The sequence below is a fragment of the Periophthalmus magnuspinnatus genome, chromosome 10 (assembly GCF_009829125.3).
Source record: "Periophthalmus magnuspinnatus isolate fPerMag1 chromosome 10, fPerMag1.2.pri, whole genome shotgun sequence".
Taxonomy (NCBI): domain Eukaryota; kingdom Metazoa; phylum Chordata; class Actinopteri; order Gobiiformes; family Gobiidae; genus Periophthalmus; species Periophthalmus magnuspinnatus.
The window spans coordinates 30555171-30567327 of NC_047135.1; the positions used below are offsets into that span (position 1 = coordinate 30555171).

The window sequence follows — 12157 nt, forward strand, 5'->3', positions numbered from 1 at the left end:
CACAAGATGAAATAAGTGAAATGCGGCTAAATAAAAACCTACTCCATTGGTCTACAATAAACACGTTTAAACAAGTACAAATAGAATGGAGTGAATATATTCATAAGTGCTGGCTTTCAATATTATTAATCTATATTTAAAAGTAAATCCTTGTCATTGCAGCAAATATACAATTTAGTGTTTTGGCACAGTTCACAAAAGCTCCTGCAGTGAACACAGACAGTGTAAATTGTGAGATAGTGCTGAAGATACTCGTTTGAGAACACTACAGTGAAATCAGTTCACTACTTAATATCGGCTTAAGGCACCCCAGCAAAGCCTGTCTTTATGGCAAAAAATACAGTTGACATGTTAAGATTACCCTCCAAACTCTCTTAAAAATCTCTGGCAGAGGAATCTAAGATAAGTCACTTCTCATTCTTCTATTTGTTCAGGAGATCTAATTTTTCCTTGGACTTTCCCATTGTAGAGCGCAGTGGAAGAGTGCCCTCTGCCCATGAGTCTGGGTACTGCATCATCTTCTGCCAAAGACTGACCTCTTCACCAACAGAGTCCATTTCTACCTCCTCTTTTCCTATTTTTACAGTTCCTGATGACAGACACAGAAGGGAAGTGATTGACATGTATCATTTTAAATCAATCAGTTTCAAGGGACTTTTAAGTTTTCATTTTTACCTTTTCCTGAGCTGAGACGCACACCTCCCAGAAACTCGTTGCTGGACATAGCTTCTCTATCCCACAGAGTCAGCTCGAGGCACATCTCCTTTAGTTGTTCTAAGCCCACCTCTTTGTACACAAACGTATGAGCAAAATGAGGATTCAGGTTTTTCTTCACAACAGGAGTTTTCCTCTTTGTTGACTTTCCTTTAGTTGGCAACAAGTACCTGCATAATAAAGAATACTACTTTTATTATGTTACATTCCTCCACTGACTAGCATTAATAGCAAAGTACTGTACTTAAGCAAAGTGTAGATACCTAAAAATTTTACTGAAGTAGATTTTGAAGTGCATACTTTTTACTTTTACTTCACTACATTTGAGAGAAGGCATCTGTACTTTTTACTCCAGTACACTTTTGAACAGGACTGAAAAGTATTTTTTATTATTGTTTGAGACCTGTTGGCCAAGGGTTTTTTTTTTGTTTTTTTTCCAAGGTCAAAATTTGAGCAAACAAAAATGTACAAATAAAAACAGAAAGAAAAAAACCCTACGGATTCACTTATTTATGTTGAACAAAATTCAGCACAAATCTTTATCAAAATCACTACATTTGAAGATTTCTCAAGATCTCAAAATCTGCATGAATTACTTCTTACTCTTTAAGTAAATTTTTAAATGGGTACTTTTAAAATGTATATATATATATATATATATATATATATATATATATATATATATATATATATATATACACACACACTACTTAAGACATTGCATAGATTTTTTTCACATGACACTTTTACTTTTGAATTTTTTTTTGGCTCTGTATCTGCACTTTTACTTAACAAAACTGAGTACTTCTTCCACCACTGATGCTAGTTTCACAAAAGATTAACTGAGTTGTAATGTCATGGTATTACTCACCCCTTTACAAAGCTATCCGCTGTGTCTCCCATTTTGACTGCTACTAAATTCTTTGCCTCTTTGATGAGAACATGCAACTCCCCTTCTTCAGTCATATCTTTTTTACCTATATGCACAACGGCATATAAGAATACATGTAGGCTTATACTTACTTTATTCTTTACCTTTTCTCCTTACCTTTTATTTTCATTGGTGTTTGTGTTTTAGGAGTAACATATTTTAATGAAATTACCAGCTCCCCTTTATACTGAGCAAAAACTGCCACTGAAGATGGGGTCTGTGAAAAATTATGACATAGGTGAAATGAGCCAAGATCACAAATATTAGTATCAGTACCATATCATACTTTTTGTATTTTTTCTGCATACAAAGGCAAAGTGAGGTGAAATGAATGTTATAATGTAATAAACTAAAATTTAACATCCTAATTGGATTGTCTTGAGTTTTTTACTGAAAATATATTGTGATAAAAAACAAAACAAAAAAAAACATCTCTGTAATAACCTTTGACATGAGGATGACAGTTTCTTCTGTTGGGAAGTCCAAGTCTCTGCAGTCTAGAGCGATCTCAGCTTCACCCAGGAAAACGTTGCGGCTGAAACGGCCATGATGCCATAATGATATGAGCACAGAGCGACTGCACAACTGAGCTCGGCTGATAGTGTACTGGAGAAACAAGACAACACAACGTGATAGCAACGTTTTGTAAATGGTGATTACTACTGCATACTGTTAGGGCACATAATGTAATATCTAATCTTATGTACAGTGTCAACATCCATGAGGGCAGTCTCTAGATACTGTCTGTGTTTGCAGTGGATTAAGGTTCCTAAGTCTAGGTGTGTCAGCAAGTCAACAATGTAAAGTCAATAATCAGTGTGAAGCTTCCTGGTAGCACTTGTACCTTCAAAGTTTCATTGAAGACTGGGTTAACTGTGTGTCTCTTGATGCTGGTTTTCCTTTTGCTCTGGCGGGATTTTTCAGGAAGAAGGTAGCATTTGACATAACTAAAGAACATAATAATATTTTTAATTTGTACATGTTAAACAGGGAACAGCATACGTGTTTGACATTTTCTGACTAAAGATCTGATGATTTGCAATTTCCTGTGCAGTTTGAGTAAGCACCCCTGGGATGTGATTATCGAGGCTGTTTAAACATAGCAGCTCCTATCAGTGCAGATCAAAGACGTGTTAACATCACAGAGGGCATGCAAGGCAGAAACATGCGTCTCGGAAAGATCCTGTGCCAATTTTGGTTTGGTTAGACACAATTCAAAAGCCAAAACACCTACTTCAAGAGACATATTATGTAATTTTATTTATTTTTTTACTTTTATGAGGTTTTAACCCTGTCATAACAGTGTTTCCTCATAATTAACTTATTCAGAGTTGTATTTAAGATATATATATTTTTAATAATCTGTCTGCGGGTCCTAGAAGATAACAATCTGCTGCTTGCTATGGTGAAATACCAGTATGAAGAGGCTTAGGTTTTCAGTTCTGCGGTTTTGAACAGGAAGTCAGTTAACCATTTTAGATCAAAACTGCAGTTTACAATGAAGAAAAAGTAAAATAAACTATAACATATGTAGATCCTTAATACTACATAAACAAAATATATTGTACTCTTTAACACTGCATGATTTGTTTGATAGTTACGGGTTAGACTGCTTGCGTGATGAGTCCCCGTGAGCGAGGCCGTGGCATTCCTTGATGAAGACGTGGAGGCTCTGGGTGTGTTCGTCGTATCTGATGGAGAAAACCAGGTCTCCACTCACCTCCACACTGTCGTAGTCCCCTGCCTCACTGTAGATACTCATTAGGCTGCCCAGTGTGCTCTGAAGTGTGGTACAAAGCAAATATTGACACTGGGATATTTGGACGCAAGCAGCCTTATGTTACAGTAGTGTTGGCAAGTATCTTTCTAATGTAAGAGTGTAAAAAAGTTAATTCAAATTTGCACCATGCAATGCCTCCGGTGGAGGGTCTGCCACCTGTTTGTCTCCATAGTGATGCTACTGCTTTGCCTGGCATTGCCTGTTGTATGAGATTAAACAAACATACGTGACCATTCACACAGACAGTGGCACCCTCTTTTCTTCATCGCTCAAAGATAAACAAAAACTAAAACACAACTGTGCTTCACAAAAGTTGAATATATTTCAAGGAAAAGCTAAATTATATACTTTGCTACCAGATTATTAAATTCCATTTGTGGCACCAAACATTTACATTCACATCTGCACCTGTTTTTACTGTTTTGAATGGATTTATGCACTTGGGTTTTGTTTGTTTTCATTTATACATTTTCTGTATTTGAACATGACACTCATGAAAAAAAGTCCAAGTTCTCCCATTGGGCTCTCCCTGTATAAATAAAGATAAATAAAGATAAAGACAAAACCAAGTGGCCAAGCTACGAGTCAGATCTGCGGACAGGTTACCCTGCTAAAAGGAAGAATGCTTTTTTTTTTCCCAAAAAATATTTTAGCAGTACATGCAAAATTAATACCAAACTGTGGAGCATTCTAGGCAAAGCAATGACATGACATGACATGTCTATGGAGACAAGTAGGTGGCATATCGTTCTGAAAAATTGCATGGTGCAGTATACGACCATACATTTAATTATTACTCCTGTGAACTGTGAATCTGTTCTATTACAGTGAGAAAACAGCAGATATCTTGCTCTATCTTGATTATTTTCCATTTTCCATATCCTGCTATTCATGGGTCTCAGCTTCCTGTTATTGGTAACATTCTGAGGACTTTTCACTATTCACAGTCCTAATTTTTCATCATTCCAAAACACATGGATCAATAATTGGTATTGCTGAGCTTTAAGTGGCACACTGGGGAGACTTTAGTACTGGTGTAGATGAAAATTTACCTTAGAACTGTTCAGGCTGGAGGAGCTAGAAGCCATATTACTTCTGTGGAAACTAACGAGGCTGTCAATATCTTCATCCTCCTCCTCTTCCTCCTGTTGTGTCATCATAATCATTTTGATCACTACACCTTCCTCTCACACGTGAACACTCACTATGAGATCAATACAAGTTTTGATCTGCCAATAACATGTGCTACATACAGCTGCATCCAGGCCTGGCACAGATTTGCTCCTGGTCACCACTAAAGCTGGAGGAGAATCTGGCTCATTACGTAGGTCCAGAGTCGATGTGTACTCTGAGAATAAGACAGAAGAGGGTATAACTTTGATCAGTATGTTTGTAAAGATTATGCTAAGTGAACACATACCAGAAGTCCTCTGTGTCCCCTTAACACTCTTCTTAAAAAGTCGATCGACATCCATCTCAGGAGATACAGTACTCTCTCTGATCTCCTGTTGGAAAAGTTTAACATATTTAACATTTTTCATATTGTTTTCTTGTACTCTCTGGTAACATGTTCCAGATGGTTGTGAATATGTAAGTGACTGCTGTGAATCAAAACATTATGTATTTTTATATTTTGTGAATTTTAGTGTGAACCTCTTTTGTTCAGAATCCAATTGTGTCACTTAGTTCATTTAACAATATGTAAACCAATAAAGATACATTAGTTTAGTATAGCTTTTTCTATAATGTTAAAAGAGAATTGCTTGCTTTATGCTTAGCTGGCTACAGTGGGGATTCAAGCACACGAGAAAAAAAAACAGAAGCAACTATATTTAGCCAGATGACTGCTGGTAGATCGATGACTGCTCGTGACTTGCAATTCAAGAGCCAAAGTGATCAGAGAAAGAACAGATTTGAAAACAAGCAGTTTTCAAGTTTTAACGTAATAATTAGTTTGGAAGGAAAACCAATATAAGTACATGAATGAAACTTCATATTCCCAAGTGAGAACCCTTAAGAAATGCATTTAATGAGTAATTAATAATTCAAAATTAGTAAAAAGTCAACATTTTGCAACAATGAACTTACAGAGTCAGCTTCAGTTTTCGAGCTGTGATCTGTGACGTCTATTCTCCCTGGCAGCTGCAGATGAGAAACACTGGATTCTGCCAAAATGGGCTGTGGAGGTTGACTCTCTTTCCTTTTATTGACAAAACATTTACATTAGCTTCATAGCAAATGAACCCAAGCCAGTGTTATTGAACTGAATATTGCTTGTTTTTTCCTACTAAGCTTACTTTGTCAGTTCTGGTGTGACATGGTTTGACTCTGTTGCCTTTCTACTGCTACTCAAACTCACAACTTCTACAGACTCAGAGTCATTGTGGGCTGATTTGTGCCAAACATCCTCTCTTGATTCCAAAGATTCCCTTGATGCAATGGATCCTGAATTTTCACTTGAAGCATTACTAGAAAAAAATGAAGAATTAATTATTTTAAAAAACAGCGACAAATAAACTATACATTATTGACAAACCTTTTGTGAGTGGCTTCCTGTTTGAGCCTTGGTCGAGGGATAGGACCTGGAGCTTCAAGAATTACCTCTGTACTTCTTAACAGCGCTTCACTTGTCGTCTCACGCTTTTTTACTAAACAAAGCAAAAGTAAAATTATTATATCCAGGACTAGTACAGTATTATAATACACTGTGGACCAAGCGTGGCACATTTCCTGACATCCCAATAGAACAGCAGTAGCTCACACCAAAGGGAAATTAGCTTAAATGTGTGGCAATATTGATCTCAAATGAATAAAAATGCATTGTAGCAGCCAAAGCGACGGTGATACTAAGAATTCTGATTAACTGTGCAGTTTATCAGAATGAACTTGTGATGGAAAGAGCATTTACGTTGTGAAGAAAAGATTTCTGATGATCTCATTAACATATGTAAAGCTCAGCAGACACTATCTTCACCATCCAGGAAACCCTTTGCTGTTTTACTTGTCTTCAAGTGTAAATGTTGAACTCATGAGATGTGACTCTGCTTTTGTAATGTATGATGTCATTATGGTGTAAATACTCAGAGCACAGATGCTCTGTGGGGAGACTCGGGGATTTGCTTGGGATGGTGAGAGGCTGCTGGTTAGTAGCTAAGGCAGGCCTGAGCCCTGTCTTATCGGTTGTAACCTGTTTGTATTTCATAGTTCACCAAGGCTTTGGCTTTAGCAAGATATAATTTCCACAACAAACTGTGCACTGTAATCTGGTAACTGTAATCTAGGTAGACATAGTAAATCAAATTGATACTGCTTGTTTTGTTTTGTCTGTTGTACTACTTTTATGTTGTGCGTATTCGTATAAATGTAAATGATGGGAACATTGGATAGCATTAGGTCTGATTTCATGTATATAAAAGATCTGTAGAAAAAACATTAAACTGTATAGCCTGAGACATTGTAATTATTATGTCTATGTGTATTTCATAAGCACGTGCCAACACTAGAGTGCTGTTTGCATTCCTAGTAGTTAGACTGTTGATACCCACTTCCTCTTCCTGCACTCACTTGGCGCAGGCTTATTTTTCATGGAACTTCTCACAAGGTCAGGTGCAGGACTTGCTAAGAAGCGGTTGACCCTCTGATCATAAAACCAATCACCTGTTCTCTTTTTTAGGTCCCTGTGAATCACAGTTAGGTGATGCATACAAAAGGAGTCTGTACCATCTCTGCAGTAATAATGCTTAGAGAAGTATGACTAATGAGGCTCTTACGATTCCATGGCACACACACTGCAGAGCCAGGAGTCCTTTGGGCCGACAGGAGTCCTGCAGCTGTGGCAGACATAGTGATGGCACAACCTGCACTGACAAGAGACGACCATGAGTCTGCTCAGAGGCTGCAGGCAGCGACCACAAACGCGCTGACTGTATTTTCCACTGCCTCGTTTGGCCCCTCTCCTCTTAATATCCAGCAACTCAGTCTTCAGCTTCCTGAAAGAAGTCATAACAGCACTGAAACAAATAATTTGTAATCGTTTTGCAAAATACAGGTATTTATTAAAATTTGTTTGTAAACCAATTTTTATGCTGTGGTCTAGATAAATAGGAGAGTTGGACATTGCATAGTAAATAATGAGAGCAGACCGTATGCGCTGATCCTCGGCCTGTCGCAGCTCTTCATCTCGCCTCAGCACCTCCAGGATCAGCTCCCGCTCAGAGTCCGACAGAAAGCCCAGGTTTATGTCAGACTGAAGCATCATGTGAAGCTCATCCCGAATGCACCAGTAAAAGGAAACCTGCAGAAGTCTTAGGTCAAACATGTGGTCAATTTAATCTAAACCTAAGATCAAATCTTCAGGGTTCTGTGTGGCCACACCACATAATTGCTATTGTATCATGTGAGCGATGTGCATGATGTGGGCCAATGGCACAAACTGTCAGCCTCATTTCTGTCACAGTTTTGGCTACAGCTGTAGTTTAACATCATCAAGAAGGGTGTAAACTGTAGGGTCTAAGTATACATTATGAAATTAATAGTAGTACTAGTATTTGGTAGCAGCTCTTTACTGAGAAATATTTACTAAAGGTAAACAGTTGGAGGGAATTAAAATCCCACAGAAGGTCTGTGCCCTGGTGAAAGGTTGTGGGAGCAGCAAAAACAACATGGACTTGGCTGCCATGTATGGTTCCCACCCTTTAAGGATACAGAAAGCAGGTGGAGATCAGGAGTTCATTTGTTTCAGTCCAAAGTTGGATTATCGGTCATGTTCTATCTAAAAGTGTATGCTTCATTTCATCTACTTCAAAGAAGGCATGTTCTGTGGACATAGTTAATGCTCAGAAAAGCAGAAATGCAAGCAAAAGCCCCTTTTCCTCATTGTTTAAATGCCTAGAACCTAGTCTAGCAAGAGTGTAATACCAGTTTAGACAGTTTATTTAAAATGGCATAGTCTGTAAAACTCACTTGAAGCAAGAACAGTTTAACATTGAAGGTATTTATGGGAAAATACCATCTAACTGTTTGTTACATGTACTGGAGCTTATTTTGTTCTTTTTTTTCGTGAGCTATGGCTATATGGCAGCACTACTGCACACTAGACTAGACCTGTGTGCCACTCTCCCAAACCCTAATCATGAAATTAATGAACATTAACAAAAGTAAGTTTCATAAAGCACAATGTAGACAGCAATGTGTCCTTCATTCATTTTCATTCTGTTATACCGAACAGTTTAGCATTTTCCTCAATTAACTGTTATACTTGACAACACAAAAAGCACATTAAACATTATTTTATGCCGCTGATTAACGAGGAAAGGACGCACCTGTCTTTAGTCGCTTTTCTTCCCGCTCCAGTTCTGTTCAGCTGGAGTCACAGCGAAATCCTGTTCAAAACTAAATCATTATAATAATGTCCGATCACTGTTATTTCTGTAGGCGAAAAAAAGGGTGAAACCAGAGGCTCATTGCCTTTCAAGTGACAAGAATCATATCCGCATGTTTCTCCTTGGCTCCCTCTCCTAAAGTGTTGACTTAGTGCGCGTGGGGTCGCACCGGAAGACAAGGGAAGTCTGCGGCACAAACGGCACTAGATCCTCTCCACATTTTCCATGACAGGTGCCTTCATTTTCCACAAAGACTGGACATGGACAATTTGTAACCAAAACAAACTACAAGAATAAGTTGTATATCGTCCAACATTTGCCCTTCTTTTGCACTTTATTCTTTGATAGCACACGTGATATAACTGAAAATGAAGGTTCAGCCATTGACAGTAGAAACAACTTTTCTCAACAACTAGTCTCAACTTTTTGCTTGGTTCTGATTTAGTTCTAACTGTTTAAATTACAGTTTTTATACACTCTAATAAGGAATGTACAAGAAAATATAGAATAAATGTGAGTACAAGAAGAGAAGGCAGAAGAGTTGACTGCAATGATACAAATTATTTTAAATTAATTTTAAATCATCTGTTGTCATTCTTTCCATTCTTTGTGTTGTGTTTTCTCCTCTAACAATGGTCTGCACTCCAGGTCCAAGACAACATGATGGATGTGAGGAGCATAAGACTTCACATGTTCTATGTGTTGGGCATGTGTCCTCCATTCTGTCCCAGTAGTGTCCTTTAGGAGAGAGCTAACTCGTTCAGCTGTGCCATCAGCCCAAACCTGCCATGCTCCTCTGTCATTGTTCTTCACTGAAAACCCCTTAGTGTCACTGTGAATGTCCAGAGAAGTGTCAGTAGTGGACATTGGAGAAGTAACATTGTGATGAATGTGTAAAATGCCCCCAGTGGATCTTTTCAGCAGTCGACAGGCAACAGGCCAGCCATCCTCAGAGCTTGGTATGAGGCCCAGGTTTACACGGTCAGCAACATCGCACAACTGGAGCTAAGACAACATCATAACATAATCAGGCTTTTGGAAATTAATTTTGTGAAAGAAAATGTAAATATATAATGATTTACATTTCTATTATCCCCTTGGTGGATAGTGCAACGCTCAGAGACCTTGTTCAATGTAAGGTTTTTATGTAAAGCTTCAACAGCATCAGGGTTCCACTCACACGCATGAACATGAGCCGCTCCCGTGTGAACCAAATAGGGCAATGTGAAATATCCGATTCCTAGAATACACACATGGTTATTGACATCTCTCTGTAAATGGCAACAAATATTACAGATTATTTTACCAGCATACAAATCCACAATGGTCTCTCCTTTACAGTTAAATCTGGCAACTCTGAGTTTTTCTGTAATGTTCCCTGACGAAAACATGCATTTGGTGACATCAAAATCATATCTGGTAATGAAAAGAAAATGGGTCTAAAATAAATAAATACACAACTTGAATATTATAAAGTATCTCATTGTGAATAAAGTTTGCAAACTACCTGATGCCATTATCAACATGTGTCACCCAACTATGTTCTCCATGAAGCATCATCACAACAGGAGACCTAAATCCATTACTGGATATACAACTCTTTTTTGCAAGTCGATCACTCCCCAACACCTCTGCCACCATGCTCCATAGTGTGCAACCTATAGGAGTGGAAAAAAAGTTAAATTAACAATTTAACAACTATGGAAAAAACAGACAGCTGTGTAAATTATACCAAATTTCTTCCATATGGACTGAGAGAAACAATTGTCAGCAAGTAGTATAAGGTCCCCGTGCCTCTCAAAGCCACGTGGCAGGTCTCTCCTCAGCTCCTCTGTCCATTCTTCCCCAGCAGACTCCAACAGCTTCTTAAGGACTACCTCTAATTTATTTACAACGGTTTGTTTTTTCTTATTTTTAAAAACCTATTAAATGAAACAAAAATAGTGAGAGACATTTTCCAATTAAAGGTGATTTGATGGGGGTAAAAAGTACGTCTTAAATACCTGTCTCCAGGTTATTTGACAGACACTGCCAGATGCCAGAGTGGACTGGAGATGTCCCATGTCCAACTGCGAGACACTATTGGGCAAAATGGGTATCAAAATTGTCTCATCTGTGTCTTGACATAAGCGGAAACTTGTGTCCAGAACATGCCGAGACTGTAAATATGTCCTGTAAGATAAGACAAGACATATCATTCCATTAACATATTGACTTATTTACAAACTTAATGCGTGTTGGCTACTAATGCGGCAGAATTAGCAAAGCTAGCAGTTTTGCTCTTCTAGTGCGATTACCTGAAATGCTGAGCATAACACTGCGATACACGAAGACACAGCACGTTTTCCATATTTATAAGAACAATCAAAGTGCTCAAACGTACGTAATTAACCACAGAATGTATAATCATGTATTGGTGTTTCTTCCTGTGATATTTCAGTAGCGTGTTTCAAGTCGGAGCACATTTCACGACGCACAAGCTGTAGCGCCCTCAGCGTCCAGCAGATGGCGCCACTGAACGGCACTAGTGGGCATTAGTGGGTTTTAAACTCCTTTCAATTTAAAATGCTATCTTCTTTTTTGTGACTGTTGTTGTGTTTTGTTTCTTTAGTTTTTTTAATGATACAGCCATCCTGACTTACGTACGTTTGTAATCTACTGTTAGGTATATGTAAGTAGCCTATTATTTAAGTCTAATTAGAAATAACTTGTAACACAAAATAATTAATTTCATTATGTCTCCAGGTGACAGATGAAGTCCACAGCATTTTGAGTTTTCATCACTGGAATTCAAACTTTTCAGCTGATACTAAGATAATAATATTTCAGGTGGACGCTCTGTCATCTGCTCATCTCCATGTAGATGTCATTGCCTTGCCCGAAATGTTCCACAATATGACATTAAACTCATTTATCCCCATGGAGATAAGCAGGTGGCTACCAGGGCAAGTTGCAGGTCAGATCTGTGGAGAGGCGAACCTGCTCACAGTAAAAATGCATGTTTTGTGAGATATTTATCAGCAAAAAAAAAAAGAGAAACACCTGTAATTGAATAGATATAAGATACAAATGTGATGCTTTACAATGGAACATTCTAGGCAAAGCAAAAACATCTCAGAGACAAGCAGGTGACAGACCCTTCACCAGAACATTACATACACCCTTGCACCTTTAAAACAGTGCTTCTCAGATTAAGAAAGTCATTAAACTCACAATACAAACAAACAAAAACATAATTATCATAAAATAATAATACTAGGCTAATTAAAAATATATACATTAAAAGAGAAGAGGACAGAATAAAAGCCTTTCAGTCATATTCACAGTTAAACAGAACTGATTTGAGCCTGG

General features: G+C 37.9%; 2 protein-coding genes across 2 annotated transcripts; both read right to left on the reverse strand.

Moving 5' to 3' along the window:
• Nucleotides 1-422: 422 nt before the first annotated feature.
• Nucleotides 423-9008, reverse strand: sytl4 (synaptotagmin-like 4). The gene is made up of 17 exons (XM_033973807.2): nucleotides 8747-9008; nucleotides 7568-7719; nucleotides 7196-7414; nucleotides 6990-7102; nucleotides 5962-6073; nucleotides 5723-5893; nucleotides 5514-5625; nucleotides 4846-4930; nucleotides 4679-4773; nucleotides 4478-4570; nucleotides 3247-3425; nucleotides 2490-2592; nucleotides 2090-2251; nucleotides 1763-1862; nucleotides 1586-1691; nucleotides 676-884; nucleotides 423-589 (listed from the first exon to the last, which is right to left on the reverse strand). The coding sequence occupies exons 2-17, from the start codon at nucleotides 7681-7683 to the stop codon at nucleotides 423-425; spliced, it is 2142 nt and encodes a 713-aa protein (XP_033829698.1). The 5' UTR covers nucleotides 7684-7719; nucleotides 8747-9008.
• Nucleotides 9009-9119: 111 nt separating this feature from the next.
• Nucleotides 9120-11300, reverse strand: trmt12 (tRNA methyltransferase 12 homolog). The gene is made up of 7 exons (XM_033974154.2): nucleotides 11104-11300; nucleotides 10810-10978; nucleotides 10539-10728; nucleotides 10314-10464; nucleotides 10113-10222; nucleotides 9889-10046; nucleotides 9120-9811 (listed from the first exon to the last, which is right to left on the reverse strand). Exons 1-7 carry the CDS (start codon nucleotides 11214-11216, stop codon nucleotides 9398-9400), a joined length of 1305 nt encoding a protein of 434 aa, XP_033830045.1. The 5' UTR covers nucleotides 11217-11300; the 3' UTR covers nucleotides 9120-9397.
• Nucleotides 11301-12157: the final 857 nt, after the last annotated feature.

Excerpts from the sequence above, each read along its gene's own strand:
- trmt12 (XM_033974154.2), bottom strand. The coding sequence starts at position 11,216 with ATGATTATACATTCTGTGGTTAATTACGTACGTTTGAGCACTTTGATT. Across the intron at positions 10,979-11,103 it reads TGTTATGCTCAGCATTTCAG|GACATATTTACAGTCTCGGC; the intron begins GTAATCGCACTA and ends CTTATCTTACAG. Across the intron at positions 10,465-10,538 it reads GTCCATATGGAAGAAATTTG|GTTGCACACTATGGAGCATG; the intron begins GTATAATTTACA and ends CCACTCCTATAG.
- sytl4 (XM_033973807.2), bottom strand. The coding sequence starts at position 7,683 with ATGATGCTTCAGTCTGACATAAACCTGGGCTTTCTGTCGGACTCTGAG. Across the intron at positions 7,103-7,195 it reads AGTGTGTGTGCCATGGAATC|GGACCTAAAAAAGAGAACAG; the intron begins GTAAGAGCCTCA and ends TGTGATTCACAG. Across the intron at positions 2,252-2,489 it reads TCTTCAATGAAACTTTGAAG|TACACTATCAGCCGAGCTCA; the intron begins GTACAAGTGCTA and ends TTGTTTCTCCAG.